Source organism: Suricata suricatta, chromosome 10 (genome assembly GCF_006229205.1).
Source record: "Suricata suricatta isolate VVHF042 chromosome 10, meerkat_22Aug2017_6uvM2_HiC, whole genome shotgun sequence".
Lineage (NCBI taxonomy): Eukaryota > Metazoa > Chordata > Mammalia > Carnivora > Herpestidae > Suricata > Suricata suricatta.
Window position 1 is genome coordinate 76005344 of NC_043709.1, and position 19256 is coordinate 76024599.

Here is a 19256-nt window from a genome sequence, read left to right on the forward strand (position 1 = left end):
ATGTTGGAGAGTGGGTGGAGAGATGGGCACCCTCTTACACTGTTGGTGGCAATGTAAACTGGTGCAGCCGCTCTGGAAAACAGTGTGGAGGTTCCTCAAAAAACTATCCATAGAACTCCCTTATGACCCAGCAATAGCATTGCTGGGGATTTACCCAAGAGAGACAGAAATGCCGATGCATAGGAGCACATGTACCCAGTGTTCATAGCAGCAGTGTCAACAATAGCCAAAACATGGAAGAAGCCGAAATGTCCATCACCTGACGAATGGATCAAGAAGATGTGGTATATATTCACGATGGAGTACTACATGGCAATGAGAGGGAATGACATATGGCCTTTTGTAGGAAAGTGGATGGACCTTGAGGGTGTCATGCTGAGCGAAGTAAGCCAGGCAGAGAAGGACAGAAATCATATGTTTGCACTCATAGGTCTAACAGGAAAACAGGAGAGACCTAATGGAGAACCAGGGGAAGCGGAGGAGGGAGAGAGAGTTGGGGAGAGAGAGGGATGCAAAACTTGAGAAACTGTTGAATGCTGAAAATGAACTGAGAGTTGAAGGGGAAGGGGAAGAGGGGAAAAGAGGTGGTGGTGATGGTGGAGGGCACTTAAGGGGAAGAGCACTGGGTGTTATATGGAAAACAATTTGACAATAAAATATTATGGGGGAAAAAAGTCAGAATTTAATTGACATTTATTTTTACTGTCCTATTATTATTGCTTTCTTTAGTACTTGTCCACCAAGGGCCAGGAAGGACATTAATAACTATACATTTTTTTATGATTGCTTCAAAAACCTCTAGCAGATGAGGCTTGAGGTCAGTTCTGCCTTAGCATTTTATTAGAAACAGAAAAATAGCCATGTCAGTGATTTTTTATATCTAGAGTTGTTTTCCTGACTGCACTGTAACTGCATCTAAATAGCATCCTTTTTCCACTTCTTGAAATCCTACTCATCCAAAAGGCACAAATTCTGCGTTCCCCAGTTAGAAACACTTTTTCCTTTTCCAGTGTTTTTCTCGTACTTGCTTACCTCTCTAGTTGAGCACCTTGTACAGTCCCCTCATTTGATACTTAATGTCCATATGTCTCTTCTCTCATTAGATGGGATGTATTAGATGTGAATATATTTTTCTAGTGCAAAGCAGAGCATATTACACAGGATGAGTCCTCTGCAGTCGTTAAATGGGACCAAATGCTACCACTGCGGCAAAGGGGTAGTAAAGGTGAGATCAGGCCCTGACTAACCTGTGGTCCTGTCCCTACAGTGTCAGAACTTGGGAAAGCTGACCACTGTTCAGATTGGTCACGATAACTCAGGACTATTAGCCAAGTGGCTAGTGGATTGTGTCATGGTCAGAAATGAGATCACAGGACATACCTACAGGTAAGTAAATGTCCTTGGGAGCTCAGAACTCAGATTCTTTCGACAAGAAAAGGTTTAAAAATTGTTTTCTTTTTAAAGCTTTCTCCCTGCCTTCTGAATTTTAGTTTCATTTTTTGGGTTGGTTAGTTTGCTTTTGTTTATGGAATACAAAATTGCACCCTAAAAAAACTTCTAAAAAATTGATTGTGTTTGCTGTTAATGCTTAGTCCACAAGTGTTGGAAAAAATTGATATAATTGATAAAAAAAAAAAAGAGGGTTGAAGTAATTCATTTAGTAAGAGGAAAGGATCTTTTTGATTCTACTAGTTATAGCTGGCACTGTACTCTTTGGAGGCACTCTCCTCTTTCTCCTATAACTCAACTCCCAAATTAACTTCTAGTTTTTAATATATTCTTCTCAGAAGAGCTAAGCACAGGATTTTAGCATAGACTAGGTATGTGAAACTATTGAATCATTTTAATTTGGTTGAGTGCCATAACAATTTATGGCTATATAAGAGAGAACGTGTTTAGTTTTCAGAAATTCATGCTGAAGTGTTTTTAGGGGTGAAATATCTTGATATGTTCAATGTACTTTAAAATACTTCAACAAAAAGTAGAGGCATCTGGGGGGCTCAGTTAAGCATCCAACTTCCACTCAGGTCATAATCTCACATGGGGCTCCGAATCGGGCTCTGCTTTGACAGCTCAGAGGCTGGAGCTTACATCGATTCTCTGTCTCCCTCTCTCTCTCTGTGCCCCTCCCCCATTCCCACTGTCTCAAAATAAATCAACAAACATTTTAAAACTTAAAAAATGAAGCATATGGCCAATCATTAGGTCTAGGTGATAAGAATATGGGGATCTCTTCTACTGTTCCCTTTACTTTTCTGTATGTTTGAAATCCTAAACATTTATTTATTTATATATTTATTTATTTATTTTTAACATTTATTTAATCATGAGTAGGAGAGGGGTAGAGAAAGATGGACACACAGAATCAGAAGCAGGCTACATGCTCCGAGCTAGTTGTGAGCACAGAGCCCGATGCAGGGCTCAAAATCACAAACTGCAAGATCATGACCTGAGCTGAAGTCGGACGCTTAACTGACTTAGCCACCCAGGCGCCCCTGAAATCCTAAAATTTAAATGTAAAAAACAACTCATAGGCACTAAAATGATGGGCTTCACCCATGTTGCCATTTCAAAAATTCTGATTAAAACTAGTAAAATACTGGTGAATGAGAAGTTGTTTTTCTGACCTACAAGGTTCCCATGTGGGCGATGGTTGGGGAAAGGCGTTGATGACGGAAGCCTGGAGAGAATCCTTATTGGGGAACTGATGACCTCTGTGGCAGATGAGGATCTGGGAAAGCAGTGTCGGACTCCGCCCCAGCAGAAATCCCCCACCTCAGCTCGAAGACTGAGCATCACTTCACTGACTGGAAAAACCACCAGTAAGTACTGTCCTTGCTAAATTTTCCATGTGCCTCAGCTGTTGTGGGCATCATGTGGCCATTTTGCAGGAAACTGTTGCATTAATGAATTATGGTAAGATTAAAAAGGAGAAAACTGAAGAAAATTAATTTGGGCGAATGGAGCTTAAAAGAGAGGAGGGGAAAGATAAGGGAAAAAATAAGGCAAGAAGTAACAATAATTAAAAGCCTGAAGAATTTAGATGTTAAAATCAAATAAAAACTGCATGCTGTGTTCTAATTAAGCTATAGAAATATGAATAAATAATATTTTTACTGAAACTTAAAGGAGGAGGGACACTTGGCTGGCTCAGTCAGTAGAGCATGCGTGCCTTGATCTTGGAGTTCCAGCCCTATGGTGGGGGTAGATTGTACTTTGAGAGGGAAATGATAGGTGGGACACCTGGGTAGCTCATTTGATTAAGCATCTGACTCTTGATTTCATCTCAGGTCTTGATCTCATGGTTGTGACTTCAGGCTCCAAGTTGGGCTCAAATCTGGGCATGAAGCCTACTTTAAAAAACAAGAAAAAGAAAAAAGAAAAGAAAAAATATAGCTCTTCCAAAAGAAAAAGAAGGGGAAAAGCCCTGAAGGAGAAATAATGATAGCTTCTATTACAGTTTTCCCAGAGAGCCATGTCTAGCTATTCAGAGCCCGTTGTTCTAAGAGAAAATCTAAAACTTCCCCTCCCTACCCCCATCGTCCTACAGAAATGATAAAATATGGAAAGGAGTGACTTCTCTGCATAGGATGCTGTGCTTATATGCCATTTTTAACAGTACCATAAACTTCTATGTTATGCTAACGTGGGCTTTAGTAGGCTGAATAATGTCTCCCAAGGGTATTAGATCCTAATCCTGGAATCAGTAAATGTTACTTTATTTGAAAAAAAAATATTTGCAAATGTTATTAAGGATCTTGGGACAGGGAGATTATTCTGGATTATCTGGGTAGGCCATAAGTGCAGTCGTATATATTCTTGTAAGAAGAAAGCAGACAGAAAGTAGACACACACAAGAGAAGACAGTATAAGCAGAGACTGGAGTGATACCACTGCAAGCCAGGGAATGCCAGCAGCTACCAGAAGCTTGAAGAGGTGAGCTTACTCTTCCATGGTGCCTCCAGAGGGACTGTGGCCCCGCCCTGATTTCTGCCTGGTGATAATTTCTGACTTCTGGCCCTCCAGAACTATGACAGAATAGATTTCTGTTGTTTTAGGTCACGAAGTTTGTGATAACCTATCACAGGCACCACAAAAAACTAATACAGAGGCAGTATGATTTAGTGAAAATTTACGGAATTTTATCAGTAAAGTGGTTTTATTTTAGCCATTGACAATAAAACCATAAGTAGAATAACAAGGGTACCTGAGAGTCCTTAGTTTACTAACAAAGAAGTTTCCTTAGATATTTTCAGTCCCTATCCATTTATTAGCACATGGTCATATGTTAATATTAGAATGATATAGTCTAAAAATCCCTCTATTCTTTCTTAAATTATTCCTGATTCATAATTCCTTGTTGCCCTCAGAAGTAAAATTCACACCACACACTAGAAAAACAAAAATTATGAAGACTGATAATACCAAATATTGGTGAAGATGGAGAGCAGTGGAATGCCCCGACATTGCAAGTGGGAATGCAAAAGAAAAACAGTTTGGCAGTTACTTATAACGACATACATACACTTAGCATACACTTGACACAGAATCCCACTCCTAAATATTTACGCGAGAGAAATGAATACATGTATCTACACTACGACTTGTTCTCAGATGTTCGTGGGAGTTTTATTCGTAGTAGCCGAGATGGAAACAACCCCAATATCCACCAGCTGGAGAAGGGATGAGCAGAATGTGCTGCACCTATTCAGTGGGATACTACTTGGGAGTATATAAAAAATGAGCAAATTACTGATACATCCATCTAACAACATGGGTGAAAATAGTAAGTGAAAGAAAACAGACACAAGAGGCTAGATGCTATATGATTCCATTTATATTAAATTATAGAAAAGGCAATAAAATAATGATAGAAAGTAGAACAGCGGTTGCTAGTAGAGGAGAGCTGGGAAAGGGGAGTGACAGAAAAGGGCACAGGGGAACTGTTGTGTTGATGGAACTTTTCTACATTATGAATGATTATGGTGGTTGCATGACTTGTACATCTGTCAAAGCTAATCAAACTGTACACTTAAAATTGGCAAATTTATTGTATGTAATCTTAAATTGACTTAAAAGACTGACTTTAAAAGATTTCAGCTCAGTCCGTTCAAATTATTACAATTCCTAAAACAGTCCCAGTTTCATGGGGTATTACTGTTTTGCGAGGCCTTATCCTCTACTTTTGGTCATATTTTCTTTTCTTCACTCAATAAGTAGAAATTTTTAAATACCCTGAAATTCAGAGATGGGAAACTGGCATTTTCTCACAGTGTATGCAACATGATATTTAGAGAACTAAAAGTTTTAAGTCAGTTTAAAAATACTACCGATTAGGAGCCCCTGCCTGGTTCAGTCAGTGGATCATGCAGCTCTTGATGTTGGAGTTGTAAGTTCCAGCCCCATGTTGAGTGTTAGACATTACTAAAATGTAAAATCTTTAGGGGCCCCTGGGTGGCTCAGTTGGTTAAGTGTCTGACTTTGGCTTAGGTCATGATCTCAGGGTTTGTGAGTTTGAGCCCCACATCAGGCTCTGTGCTGACAGTTCAGAACCTGGAGCCTGCTTTGGATTCTGTGTCTCCCTCTCTCTCTGCTCCTCCCCCGCTCACATTCTGTCTCTCTCAAAAATAAATTAAAACACTTTAAAAAAAATTTTAATAAAAACAAAAAATTAAAAAAAAAATGGTTTGCCTGGGTGGCTCCATTGTTTAAATGTCCCAACTTCAACTCAGGTCATGATCTCATGGTTGGTGGGTTCAAGCCCCACATTGGGCTCTGCACTGTTAGTGCAGAGCCTGCTTGGGATTCTCTCCTTCCCTCCTTCTCTGCCTCTCCCTTGCTCATGCTCACCCATTCTCTCTCTGAAATAAATAACTTAAAAAATAATACAGGCACCTAGGTGGCTCAGTTAGTTAAGTGTCTGACTTTGGCTGAGGTCATGATCTCACAGTTCATGGGTTTGAGGCCTGCATCAGGCTCTGTGCTGACAGCTAGCTCAGAGCCTAGAGCCTGTCTTCAGATTCTGTGTCTCCCTCTCTCTCTCTCTGACCCTCCCCTGCTCACACTGTCTCTCTCTCTCTCTCTAAAATAAATAAAACATTTAAAAAAAATTTTAAGTAATAATAATAAAATAGGGGCGCCTGAGTGGCTCAGTAGGTTAGGTGTCCGACTTTGGTTCAGGTCACGATCTCGCAGTTTGTGGATTCGAGTCCCACGTCAGGCTCTGTGCTGACAGCTCTGTGCCTGCTTCGGATTCTGTGTCCCCCCCCACCTTTTCTCTCTGCCCTTCCCCCACTAATACTCTCTCTCTCTCAAAAATAAGTAAATGGATTTAAAAAAAATTTTTTTAACGTTTTATTATTTTTTGAGAGCGAGAGAGACAGCGTGAGCAGGGGAGGGTCAGAGAGAGAGAGGGAGACACAATCTGAAGACAGGCAACAAGCTCTTAGCTAGCTGTCAGCACAGAGCCTGACACGGGACCCAAACCCACGAACCATGAGATTGTGACCTGAGCCAAAGCCAATGCTCAACTGACTGAACCAACCCAGCACCCCAAGTTGATGTTTAAAAAAAAATTTTAATAATAAAATAATTTTTTAAAATTTATAATGGTCTGTGCAGCATGTATATTATTTTAAACATTTATTTCTGAGAGAGGAGCGAGAGAATGAGCAGAGGAGAGGCAGAGAGAGAAGGAGACAGAAGATCTAAAGTGGGCTCTGTACGGACAGCACAGAGCCTGATATGGGGCTCGAACTCACGAACTGAGATAATGACCTGAGCCAAGTCAGACACTCAACTGAGTCAGCCACCCAGGTGCCCCTGAAATCTTTAAAAATAAAATACTATTGGGGTGCCTGGGTGGCTCAGTCAGTTAAGCATCCAACTTCGGCTCAGGTCATGATCTCAGGGTCAGTGAGTTCAAGCCCCACATCAGGCTCTGTGCTGACAGCTCAAAGCCTGGAGCCTGCTTTGAATTCTGTGTCTCCCTCTCTCTCTCTGCTCCTCCCCTGCTCGCACTCTCTTTTCGTCTCTCAAAATGAATAAATGTTGGGGCGCCTGGGTGGCTCAGTCGGTTGAGCCTCCCACTTCAGCTCAGGTCATGATCTCGTGGTTCATGGGTTTGAGCCCACATTGGGCTCTGTGCTGACAGCTCAGAGCCTGGAGACTGTCTTCAGATTCTGTGTCTCCCTCTCTCTCTGACCTTCCCCTGCTCACGCTCTCTCTTTCTCTCTCAAAAATAAATAAAACATTAAAAATTAAAAAAAGAATAAATGTTAAAAAAATTAAAATACTATTGATTTAGTACAGGGCTATTTTATAATGAATGAAAATTTTCAAAATAGGGGCATCTGGGTGGATCGGTCAGTCAGGCATCCAACTCTTGATTTCAGCTAAGATCATGATCACAGAGTTCATGAGTTCAAGCCCCACATTGGCTCTTGATAGTGTAGAATTCAAGCCTGTTTGGGGTTCTCTCTCTCTCCTTCTTCTCTGCCCCTCTCCTGCTCATTCTTTGTCTTTCTCAATATAAATAAATAAAAATAAAATAAATAATAAAATTTAAATAATATAATAAATTTAAAACTATTTGATTATATTTTTTAAAACTTTTCAGAATAGATCTTCTCATTTTTTTTAACTTTATTTTTTTTATTTTGAGAAAGAAAGAGTAGGCAGAGGAGGGACAGAGAGAGGGAAAGAGAATCCCAAGCAGGCTCTACACCATCAGCACAGAGTCCAGTGCAGGGCTTGAACTCACAAATATGAGATCACGACGTGAGCTGAAGTCAAGAGTTGGACAGTTAACCAACTGAGCCACTCAGGTGTCCATTTTTTAAAATGTTTTATTTATTTTTGAGAGAGAGAGTGCGAGTGGGACAGAAGCAGAGAGAGAGGGAGACACAGAATCTGAAGCAGGCTCCAGGCTCTGAGCTGTCAGCACACAGCCCAGCGTGGGGCTCAAACACACAAACAGTGAGATCATGACCTGAACTGAAGTCTGACGCTTAACCGACTGAGCCACCCAGGTGCCCCAGACATGTGACTCTTGATCTCTGGATTGTGAGTTCAAGCCGCATGTTGGGCATAGAAATTACTTTAAAAAGATATATATATATATTGTATTTATACATACATATATATGTATATATATGTATGTATATTTATATTTTAACAGAAAGTATTTCAGAGAAAGGAAAAAAATTACTAGCAGCTGAAGAGACCACAGTATCAGTTCCTCAATCATTAGATGTTTCTATTTTAACCATTTTTATGCATTGTTAATAGAAAAAACTTGCTTGAGGGGGTGCCTGGGTGGTTCAGTCAGTTAAGCATCCAACTTTGGCTCAGGTCATGATCTCACAGTTCGTGAGTTTGAGCCCCACATCAGGCTTTCTGCTGTCCCTGCATACTTCAGATCCCGTCTTCCTCTCTGCCTCGCGTCTCCTCCCTCCCTCCCTCTCTCTCTCTCTTTCTCTCAAAAATAAATAAATTTTTAAAAAAAGAAAGACAAAAAATTTCCTTGAGTTTTACCTGAAGAATGTTTTATGCAAGAAATCCTCCAGCAGTATGAATTCAAAGATTCTTTTTTTCAAAGATTTATTTATTTTGGGGCGCCTGGGTGGCTCAGTTGGTTAAGTCTCCGGCTTTGGCTCAGGTCAGATCTCACGTTCGTGGGTTCGAGCCCTGCGTCAGGCTCTGTGCTGACAGCTAGCTCAGAGCCTGGAGCCTGCTTCCGGTTCTGTCTCCTTCTCTCTCTGCCTCTCCCCCTCTCATGTTCTGTCTCTCTCTGTATCAAAAATAAATAAAACATTAAAAAAAAATTAAAAAAAAAAGATTTATTTATTTTAAAAGAGAAAGAGAGTGCAAGCAATGAGGGACAGAGAGAGAGGGAGATACATAATCTGAAGCAGGCTCCAGGCTCCATGCTGTCAGCACAGAGCCTGACATGGCACCCAAACCCATGAACCAAGAGATCATGACCTGAGCCAAAGTCAGCTGCTTAACTAACTGAGCCACCCGGCAACCCTGAATTCAAAGATTCTTAAACACTAGAATGTATATAGTTTGTCTTTTACGGTATGATATGTAAATTAAATGTCAGAGTTAATCACCATAAGAAATTACCAAATATTTAATTTTTCTCATTACCTACTTCTTTCCGTAGATAAAATCTGTTCACCATCTTTTTTTTTTTTTTTAATCCCTAGATAAAATGTATTTACCATCACTTTTTAACCATTCTTGGGCTTTGGGAGGCAAAGGCGGTTTAGATTCCATTCAGGCAGCCCACCAAGCTCTCCCTGAAGAACAGGGCCTGCGTAAGTGCAGGCGGGGAGAATGAAGCCACACCAGATTGATTGAATAGCCAGACAGGGAAGCTGGTCTGGGGCCTGGGTGCCTCAGTGTACCTGGTATCTTCCCTTTACTTTAGACACAACAACAAAAACACAGATTTCAGGTTAGCCATTCAGAGCTTCACAAACCTTGATCTGTGCCCACAAAGGAATCCAGAGATAAGTAGGCTCAGGGAGTACCTGAGGAATGATGCCAGGAGTCTTTCCCACCTCACTCCTCAGACCCAGGAGCTGGCTAGCACTTTGTGACTCACCATACCAGGTGAGTTAACACCTGTAATATCTTATTCACTTTTCCCAGTGACCTATGAGGTGCTTATTTTCCCTAGTTTAGATTGAGGAAATTCAAACTTAGAAGTTAGACATTTAACCAAGGTTATAGATTCCAATAGTAAGGTTGGAATTTGAATCTAGGAGTCTCTTGGATAAGATGCCTCACCTTGGCCAGACTGGCCTGAGACACATTCATGGAGCCCGACAAGCCATCCTTGTGGTGAACCGTTTCCTGCATGGGTGGACAGAGTTGATATCCCAAAGTGTATTTCCCTTGCATGAGAATTCAGCTGCTGTTCATTATTTTTTCAGAACCTAATGCTGGACAGATTCAAGAAGGAATTGGAGAAGCTGTAAACAATATTGTAAAGCATTTTCATAAACCTGAAAAAGAGGTATGATGGTCTATCAAACTTAATATATAGGATTTTAGGGGCACCTGGGTGGCTCAGTCATTCACGTGTTGTGTTTGACTCTTGATCTCAGCTTATGTCTTGATCTCAGGGTCGTGATTTTAAGCCTCACATTGGGCTCCACATTGGCATGGAGTCTACTTCTACTTTAAAAAAATTATATATATAATTTTAAAGCCACTTTTATATATGATACATAACGCAATAGAGGGTGTAAGCTTTCTAATAGCTACAAGAACATGTTAACACCCTTTTCTCTAGTGTTTTTCTCTTTTTTCTTAAGTTTATTTATTTATTTATTTATTTTTGAGGTGGGGGAGGGGACAGAAGATCTGAAGCAGGCTCCACGCTGACAACAGAGAGCCTGATATGGGGCTCGAACTCAATGAGCCAAGAGATCATGACCTGAGCCTAAGTCGGATGTCCAACTGAGTCACTCAGGCAGTCCTTCTCTAGTATTTTCCTTAAATGTAGATGCAGCAGATTATTCTTCAGTCCTGTATGTTTTGCTCCGCAGAGAGGAAGCCTCACAGTGTTGCTGTGTGGAGAAAATGGCCTGGTTGTGGCACTTGAACAAGTCTTCCACCATGGCTTCAAGTCTGCCCGCATCTTTCACAAGAATGTCTTCATCTGGGACTTCATAGGTAAATTAAAGGGGCTGTATGTTACTATAAGGGCACTAAATTTTCTTAGAAAACTCGAAGACCTAGGAATTTAAGCAAATAAGGGTAAGTGACAAGGGAGTATGTTTTTAAAAATAAATATCAAATTAGCGCTCTTTGCTTTTTATTCAGTCAACAAATATTATAGTGTCCATAATATCCCAGACACTCACTATTCTAGTTGCTCAAGATACACATTGAGGCGGTAGAGCATGCAACTCTTGAACTTGGGGTTAAGAGTTCAAGCCAACATTGAGTGTAGAGCCTACTTTGAAAAATACATATATACATTGAGATATAAGTAAACAACACAAAGTTTCTCTGGTTGACTCACTTCCATTCTTGTGGGGGCAGAAACACAGATAATATACAAAAACATAACAAGTATGCAGTTCAGCAGGTATGTTAGAAAGTGTTGATTGGTCTGGAAAAAATAAGATGAAAGGAAATGGAGTGAAAAGTGCTTTTTTAAGTGGGGTGATAATATCCTTTGTGGCCCAGGTGATATTTGAGTATAGACTTTAAGGAAGTGAGGGATTGAGCCATGTGAGTATGTGGGGGAAGAGCACGCCAGGCCGACAGAACCGCCAGGGCACGTGCCCCACGGTGGGAGTGTGCTTGGCCATTTTGTGGAGCCGCAGGAGTAGTGCGACTGGGACAGAGTGCGGGAGACAGAGAGTGAGAGGAGACCGAGGGAGAGCCAGGGGCTTAGGGCCTTCTAGGCCTTTGGAAGGACTTTGGTCTTTATCTTGATTGAAACACAAGTCATTGGAAGCCTTTGAGCTATGGAGTGAGTGACATAAAATAGCTTTACGTTTTAAAAGGATTACTCTAGCTTTATTTTGTACAGTACCTAAGGTAACCACTAGCTACATGTGGCTATTTAAATTTGAATTTATTTAACTTAAGTTAGATTTAAAATTCACTTCTTCAGTCACACCTGCCTTACCTAGTAGCTGCTGAATTGAACCTTGCAGATACAGAACATTTCATCCATCACAGAAAGTTTAGTTGGAGTGTACTGCTCTAGCTTGCTAAATAACTCCGGTATGCAGTTCTTCTAGAATTCCCAGTTTTCTTAAAGGGGTGATTAATCATTTTGTGTCTTGTAAATATAGTCTAGATGAAGTGGTTGATTTTATCCAACTTAGAATTTTTAGACAAAGAAAAGAAAGTTGACAGAACTCAGCCTCCAGGAGTAATTTATTTTCCTTTTGGAATGCCCAGAATCTTACTGCTCCTGTTTCTAATATGTGTATACATATCTCTTCCTCAGATTTCCTGAGTCAGCTCCATTTTAAGGATTTTGTTGCAAAACGTTAGCCAGCCACTGTATAACTAGACCAGAGGGCACATCTCGATGGCTACCATGTATTTGCTAGGTACTCCTAGAAGGTTCCAGTCTTGACAGAGGAGTCTATTTTTTTTTCTTTTTCTCCAGTTTCCATTGATTGAAGGTATTCTAAAGAGAGTAAACTTTGCACCCTTCTGGAATGCAGTCTAGATTAGAAAATAAACTCCTGGGAGCATATCGTTCCACTGGGAAGCATGGACCTCTACAATTCTTCATGAAATCAGGATAAAGGAATGATTTTGGTTTCCGGACTGGCTCTAATGCAAAGCATCGTGTGTGTGTGTGTGTGTGTCTGTTTTACTGTTTTTATTTTTTGTTTTTTTGTGTTTTTTTTTAAGTTTATTTTTGAAAGACAGAGAGAGACAGTGCGAGCACGGGAGGGGCAGAGAGGGAGGTACAGAATCTGAAGTAGGCTCCAGGCTCTGAGCTAGCTGTCAGCACAGAGCCTAACACGGGGATCAAACCCATAAACCGTGAGATCAGACCTGAGCCGAAGCCAGACGCTTAACCAACTGAACCGACTGAGCCACCCAGGCGCCCTGCATCTTTAGTGTTTTCAGAATACACTAAGTGATTAATCTTTCTGTATATGAAGTATTAATGTATATTATGATATGATTCTGATTTCCTTCCCTAGAGAAAGCAGTTGCTTATTTTGAAACCACTGACCAGATTCTAGACAATGAAGACGATGTCCTTATTCAGAAATCATCCTGCAAAACCTTCTGCCACTATGTAAATGCTATTAATACTGCACCCAGGAACATTGGGAAGGATGGCAAATTCCAGATTTTAGTTTGCCTTGGAACACGGTATGAAGCCAGTTATTGACTTTTTCTATCTTTGTTATGTGTTGTTATGTGTTGGCAACCCCTGATCATGCCCCTTCCAAAGCTTTCCCATGGGCTGCTTTTACTGCAGGTTTTATTATGAAACTACGTTTATTGGGTACTGGCTGTGTATTGACCCTGTGCTAGTTACTCATTGCATCCGCCTGTCACTTCACCACCACACTACATGAAGTAACACTGGTACCCTCACTGTACAGATCAGAAAACAGATGAGGTACAATTAAGTTAACAAATTTTCCCAAGGTCACACAGTTAGAAAGAAGCAGAGCCAAGATTCATTCCCAGTCTCACTTGAGTGGCCAAGCTCTCAACCTAGCTCCAACAGGTATTTTGGTAAGGAATTTGACACACCAGCACTTACACACATATATATTTACTGCGTAGAGTCGTGTTGTGTATATAGAGCAGCATGTTGTTTTAAATTTAATAACATTGTAGATTTCATATGATATAAATCTTAACTATATAATGTCTTCTCTTTGACAGTTTCCTACCCCTTTATTTTTTGAAAATGACACATAGCTTTACAATCCATTAATTTTTAAACAGCTGTCAGAATTATAAGAAATGAAACACGTAGGCCTTTAGAATAAGATTTTTTAAAAAGTTATCTGTGCAATATTTGTTGTTTTGTACAGACCTAGATCCCTAGCAGGAGATTGGTAGGCCTAGTTATGGCTGCTTTTGTCATGAAAGGCACATTGAGGGGCTCCTGGCTGACTCAAGTCAGAAGAGCATGTGACTCTTGATCTTGGGGTCGTGAGTTCAAGCCCAAGGTTAGGTGTAGAGATTACTACAAAATAAACTTTTTTTAAAAAAAGGCATATTGAGAGATGCTCAATAAGGATGTCTTAGATATTTAGTGACAAATAACTAATGTCCGAGGTTAATCAGGACACACTAAAGGCTGAGATGTTCTCCTGAAAGAACTGATTTACAGAACTAAGTTCTAGATTTCTTCTTAATAAGAGGGCCATGTTTCAGCTGTGCTTTTAAAATTCCTTTTGAACATGATCCTTATCTCCTTTTATCTCTCTACTGTTCTGACTTGTTACTGTTCTTACCTTGTTATGTTGTATACATTAACTAGCAAATTTCCAGAGTCTTGAATTTGGTTTCTCTGCTGAGCTGAGAACTTGGCTAGGTTTTGCTCCATCCGGCCCCACACCTTCCCAGTGAAAGCTCCTAACCTGTGTGCTGTTCTGCAGCAAGTCAGCAGGGCTCAGGACTCCTTCTCTCTGCCTCTGCAGGGACCGGCTGCTCCCACAGTGGATCCCGCTCCTGGCCGAGTGCCCTGCCATCACCCGCATGTATGAGGAGGGGGCCCTCCTGCGAGACCGCATGACTGTCAACTCTCTCATCCGCATTCTGCAGACCATTCAGGACTTCCCCATAGTCTTGGAAGGATCACTCATCAAAGGAGTGGACGTGTAACCCGACTGGCAAGGAACTCTCAGTCCAGACCCCTTGCTCCTGAACCTTCCCCAACTATGGGGACCGATTTGGACTTGTCTGATAGTGAGTCACTGCAGGGGGCACCACACCGTATTCCCCAATTTGAACAATCCTCACACTACAGACAAGGCAAAATCCTGTATTGTAGTTCATTTGAACCTGGAATTTAGTATAAAATAGAGTATTTTCATGTGTTAGATGTGTGTAAATATGCTATCTTCTTTAAGAAATTATATTACTCTAATAAGATACTTTTCTTAGACTAAATATTCCTGTGACTTAACATTAAGTAGCTTAACCGCACTGGGAGTTGGGAGGGAAAGAGTGGTGCTAGCCAGGAAGAAGACAGAAAACACATAATTACAGTGCAACCCAGTCGGGCTTTTTTTTCCCTCCAGGTATCACAAAGGAACCCAGAATGCATTGTTATGTCATAGCCATCCATCCTGGTGCGTCTGATCCTTTGTATTGTGAATGTAAACAGCTTTACCTACTGTGCGTGATAGTCCTCACTTCTAGATTTTAAGTTACAGTTGGTTTCATACATTTGAATTGAGTCACTTCTCCAGTCTTTTAGAAAATTTTTTCTGTCGGCACAAGATAAAGATACAATTCAAATATTTTAAATACTGGACCCCAGGAGCTTGGCTGAACTGGAAAGAGAACACAGAAAGCCCTGAGAAGTATGTTAAATTGTAGGATTATCACTTCTTTATACTTTGGAAAGATTAGCCTAGACTAACTTCATTCTTGGCATTTTTATTCTTGTTATGTGAGGTACTTTGAGGAGATGTGAATTTCAAAGTGTTGGTCTTACATTTATAAGAACTGCAAACAGCCGTGTGGTTCTGTGCCTGTAACTTGGCCCTCTAAGCCCTGCAGCAGTTCTTACCTGACCGGTAATCTCAAACTCTGTCTTTGTTAGGTTCCAGGCACCTCCCCCCTTCCTGTGCCCAACCCCCTCTCCGGAAAAGGAAGGAATGTCTAAGAAGGAGGAGGGCTCCGTGTAGCTTGGAATGTTTTTGAGAAAGTATTTGTTGACCATGATAATGCAAATAACAGAGGGAAGGAGAAAGAATGAACCCTTTCTGGGTGTTTCAGGGCAGGTTTCGTGTTCCTTTTTTAAGAAGGGATAATAATCTAAAACAACTGGCCCAGAGAAGGTAAAAGCCAGCACAGCGTAGACCTGACAAAATGGAAGCAGAAGCAGAGGCAACAGTTTTGAGAGGCCAAACATTGTGAGTAGCTTTCCAGTTTGGTATCTTATAAGGAAGTCTTAAGTAAATGTGGTCTGAGCTGGTTACCTTACGTCTTCGTTTATGGGAGTCCTGTAACCAGTTAGGCATTTGCACATTGTTAGCAGCGAAATTGCCTCAGCACAGCGCCAGCTTTTATTCCCAGTTGTGGCTGAGAAGCAAAGCCGTGGCCTCTCAGGACCCCTGTACGATCTTGAGGGTCCTGGGCTTTAGCCAACCGTATTGTTTCCCTTCTTTCCTGGAGGAAGCAACTAATGAACAGGTGCCTCGCTCCCTTTATCAAGCACTGTGTTCAGCCGGGCAGCCAAGGCGCGTCCCCTTTTAATACCTGACTCAGTTCTTGAGGAGGAAGGGGGAGTTGAAGACAGCATTCACAAACCCACGGAAAGGGTTTAAGAAGAGGCTTCTGGGTGACCTGGGTAGACTGGAGATTTGCTCCCGAGTCTAAAGTGTGTCTGCATAACGGCGCAGCTCTTCCAGGATCATGGACAGTCCTATTATGGGAGACCTCCAGAACCTTCACACAGGGTTCTTGTGCTGCGGTGATCAGAAACCACTGAATGGTCGGTGCAGGGTTTTATTCTTACTACCTTTCTCCTAAGACCATGCTTCTGGCACACTCTGGGCTGCCAAAGGATGACTTAGATTCGCCGAGAGGTTACTTACCCCACAGCTGGTCAGCGACAACAAAGTCTAGAACTCACATTTTTTATTACACAAAGGCCGCATGAGACAGAACTCCCAAGGCACTCATATTAAGTCTTTCTACCCCTGGATCTTTATTCATACGCCCAAGCAAGTAGGATATAAATATTAAAATCCATTTATAATAAGCATTAATAAGGATTAACATTCTTTTTTAACAAATGGTTCTGAAATGATTGAGAATTACATGTTATAAAACCTGGGAGCAAAATTGGATTTGGGGCCTATGAATAAAAGCATTACATTAAAAGTAATATCCCCCAAAAGGAGTTATATGTAAAGTTTTATCCCACTCTGTGTAATAGGACCGTGCAATGGGAAAGACCACTTTCACAGTAGTCACACCAGACTGTCACATCCTCTAGAGGGCTGGGCTCTTCCACTTGGTCTCGTTGGGAGCCCACATAGTTATGCCAGTGGCACAGCCAGGACCCCCAACGTGTGGGGACCTCCTTGTGGGTCTGCAGCCCATTCTTGTCAGTATTGCCAGTGATGGCAAATCTTGACCTTTCAGAAGAAATTTAGTATGTGGAAACAACAAGTCCTCAGGATCCAAACTGATTGATAAAAAGGATGCTTAAGCAGAGTTTGACACCACAAAGAAATTATTCTAAAGAAATAAGACTTCTTTCTTTCTTATGTGACTTATAACGGTCTCTAAGCCAATACCAGAATATTTTGAGCAGGACAGCAGCAGAATCATTAGAATAAATGTATATGACTGACTTTTGGAAGGACCGTACCTATTTTAGAGGTATCCTTTTTGCTATATTAATTTTTAAAATCAGTATATTGCTTTATAATCACACCTCAAAGTTAAAGTAAGTAAAAATCAATTTTGTAATTGATTTTTGCCCCTCAGAATAAATTTAAAAAGTAATGCCTGGAACCATAATTAGTATTTTCACATAATAATAGCTTAAGAGGAAATTGTTTTAAAATTAAATTGCCAAAAATATTACCTCTTGAAACATCTACTTTCCAAGTGTTTTTCAAATGTCCTGAAACTCCTGATCTCCACCTTTCTGACAGTTGCGCTACACTGTTGCTGGTATTCCCTGTGAGACCCTAAAAGCACTGCCCTGGTTCGGGCTCTTTAACTCATTCCCGCCACAGAAAACGACTGGGCTCGGTGTGGAGTAGCATAAAGTGGAAGGGGGGGCGTTAAATTAGGCCTATCAGAACAAAAGTACCGCTGCCCAACTCCCCTCTCCCTCCCCTTCCCACCTGGAGCAAGAATCTGATCTAAGAAACCTAAATCTTAACAACAGTTTGCAGTTTCCCTCTAAAATTTATTTTAACTGTGGCAGATACTTTTGAACTTTGGTGACCCTGTGGTATTTAACATGCCTTTTTAAAAAATCACTTTAATGAACTTCTGTCACACTCCATGAATGACATAGGAGAAATCCTGAATTGCTTGTATCTCCTTTTTTTGGAATAAAGAACTTTTTTATGTAAATGTAAGTGAAAGAGGTAGAAACTATACATAACAGTTTGTGTGTGGTATATGTTGACACCTCTAAGATATTTTGAAACATGAGGCAACAGATGTGGGCCTCAGCTCCCCAGGGAAATATTTATTTGACAGCATTGAGAGTGTAACTTTTAACTGAAATATCTTCTTTCTGCTAGGAATTATGATTTTTCAGATTTTCATTTTGAGAATTGTGAATAGTTGTGAGGTTTACAAAAACTGCTCTATACTTTTCACCATGTTGAAGGGACATTCTGACCCTGAGCTCCTTATATTTCAGTATTAACATACCCTCACTGACTGAGAACGGGCTCCTCTCTATTAAAAAATGAATCCTGTTTCCAAGTCATCAGTTTCTTTTGAAGTCCCTGTTTCTTACCTAAGTATTTGTTACATGACCATTTAGCTTAAAAGGAAACAGAAAAGAATCATAAACTTCGAGGTCCTTTCTTCCTATTAAAATACATTTACAAATCTCTTGGATTTCCAAGCCATTTTGAAGAGGGTGCTGATGGTGTGATCAGAGGAATCCAAGAAGAAACTCATTGTCCCAGATCTTCCTGGAGCTGATCATCCTCTCAAGGACAGAATAAAGACGAGCTCCAGAAATGTATCACATTGAGCAGATGACACCAGAGGGACAAAAATATGTATCAAATAATGTCTCCTCCTCTAAAGGAATCCAGGGCACCCTTGTTTTATTTGGGAGGGAATCACGCTTGATCCAATATCCTGAATGAATTTGTGTGGCTCCAGTCTGTTCCAAACTAAATCTTGTTCACAGTAGAGAGATACGGTAAGGAGTTCCTGTTGTCAATCAAATGAGGGAGTTAAACATAGAAAAATCCCTCTGTGTTACACTTGAACCGTGTATAAATGTACCCTGTGTATCTTTTTTAAAAAATGAACATTTCTGCATTTAAATTATATTGTGTTTTTTTCTTTGTATTAACAATGCATCAGAACTGGATTTTTTTTCCTCCTCATCTGAACATAATATAAAATTTAAAGAGTATTGTGATATCAAGCACTTTAACATACATATCAGAGAAACTGACGTGGGTTTTTCAGGTTTTGGAGTACATTTAAATATGAATTTTCATGCTTTGTTCTTTACAAATAAAACTGTGGGGTTGATACTTTGTTTTGGTTTGTTATTAAAGAATCTTAACACTCAGTGGCAAGTAATTTGAGAAAGTAGAAGGATAAACCAAAATCATTAAGGAGTAAAAACACACCTTCTGGGCAACTCGTTATCCAGAAGAGGTTTTAAAAAATTTTTTCTGAATCTACCTCATACCATACAGAAAAATTGATTCTTTGCCTAATAGCCTAAAGGAAAAAAGAAAAAAATTTTAAAGAAAATACAGAATGTAGTTATGAACTTGGGAAAGTATTTCTTAAACAAGACACTCAAAAATAACTAAATTATAGTCTACAGGAAAAACAGA

General features: G+C 40.4%; 1 protein-coding gene across 1 annotated transcript in view; it reads left to right on the top strand.

Annotated features, from left to right (window-relative positions):
- DENND5B (DENN domain containing 5B) overlaps positions 1-18947 on the top strand; it is a 185048-nt gene extending 166101 nt beyond the window's left edge. Inside the window, exons 22-27 of the mRNA XM_029955517.1 lie at positions 1268-1386; positions 2635-2822; positions 9945-10027; positions 10563-10689; positions 12699-12873; positions 14163-18947. Of these exons, the coding sequence (XP_029811377.1) occupies positions 1268-1386; positions 2635-2822; positions 9945-10027; positions 10563-10689; positions 12699-12873; positions 14163-14346 (876 nt within the window). The 3' untranslated portion in view covers positions 14347-18947. The remainder of the gene's footprint in view (positions 1-1267; positions 1387-2634; positions 2823-9944; positions 10028-10562; positions 10690-12698; positions 12874-14162) is intronic.
- Positions 18948-19256: the final 309 nt, after the last annotated feature.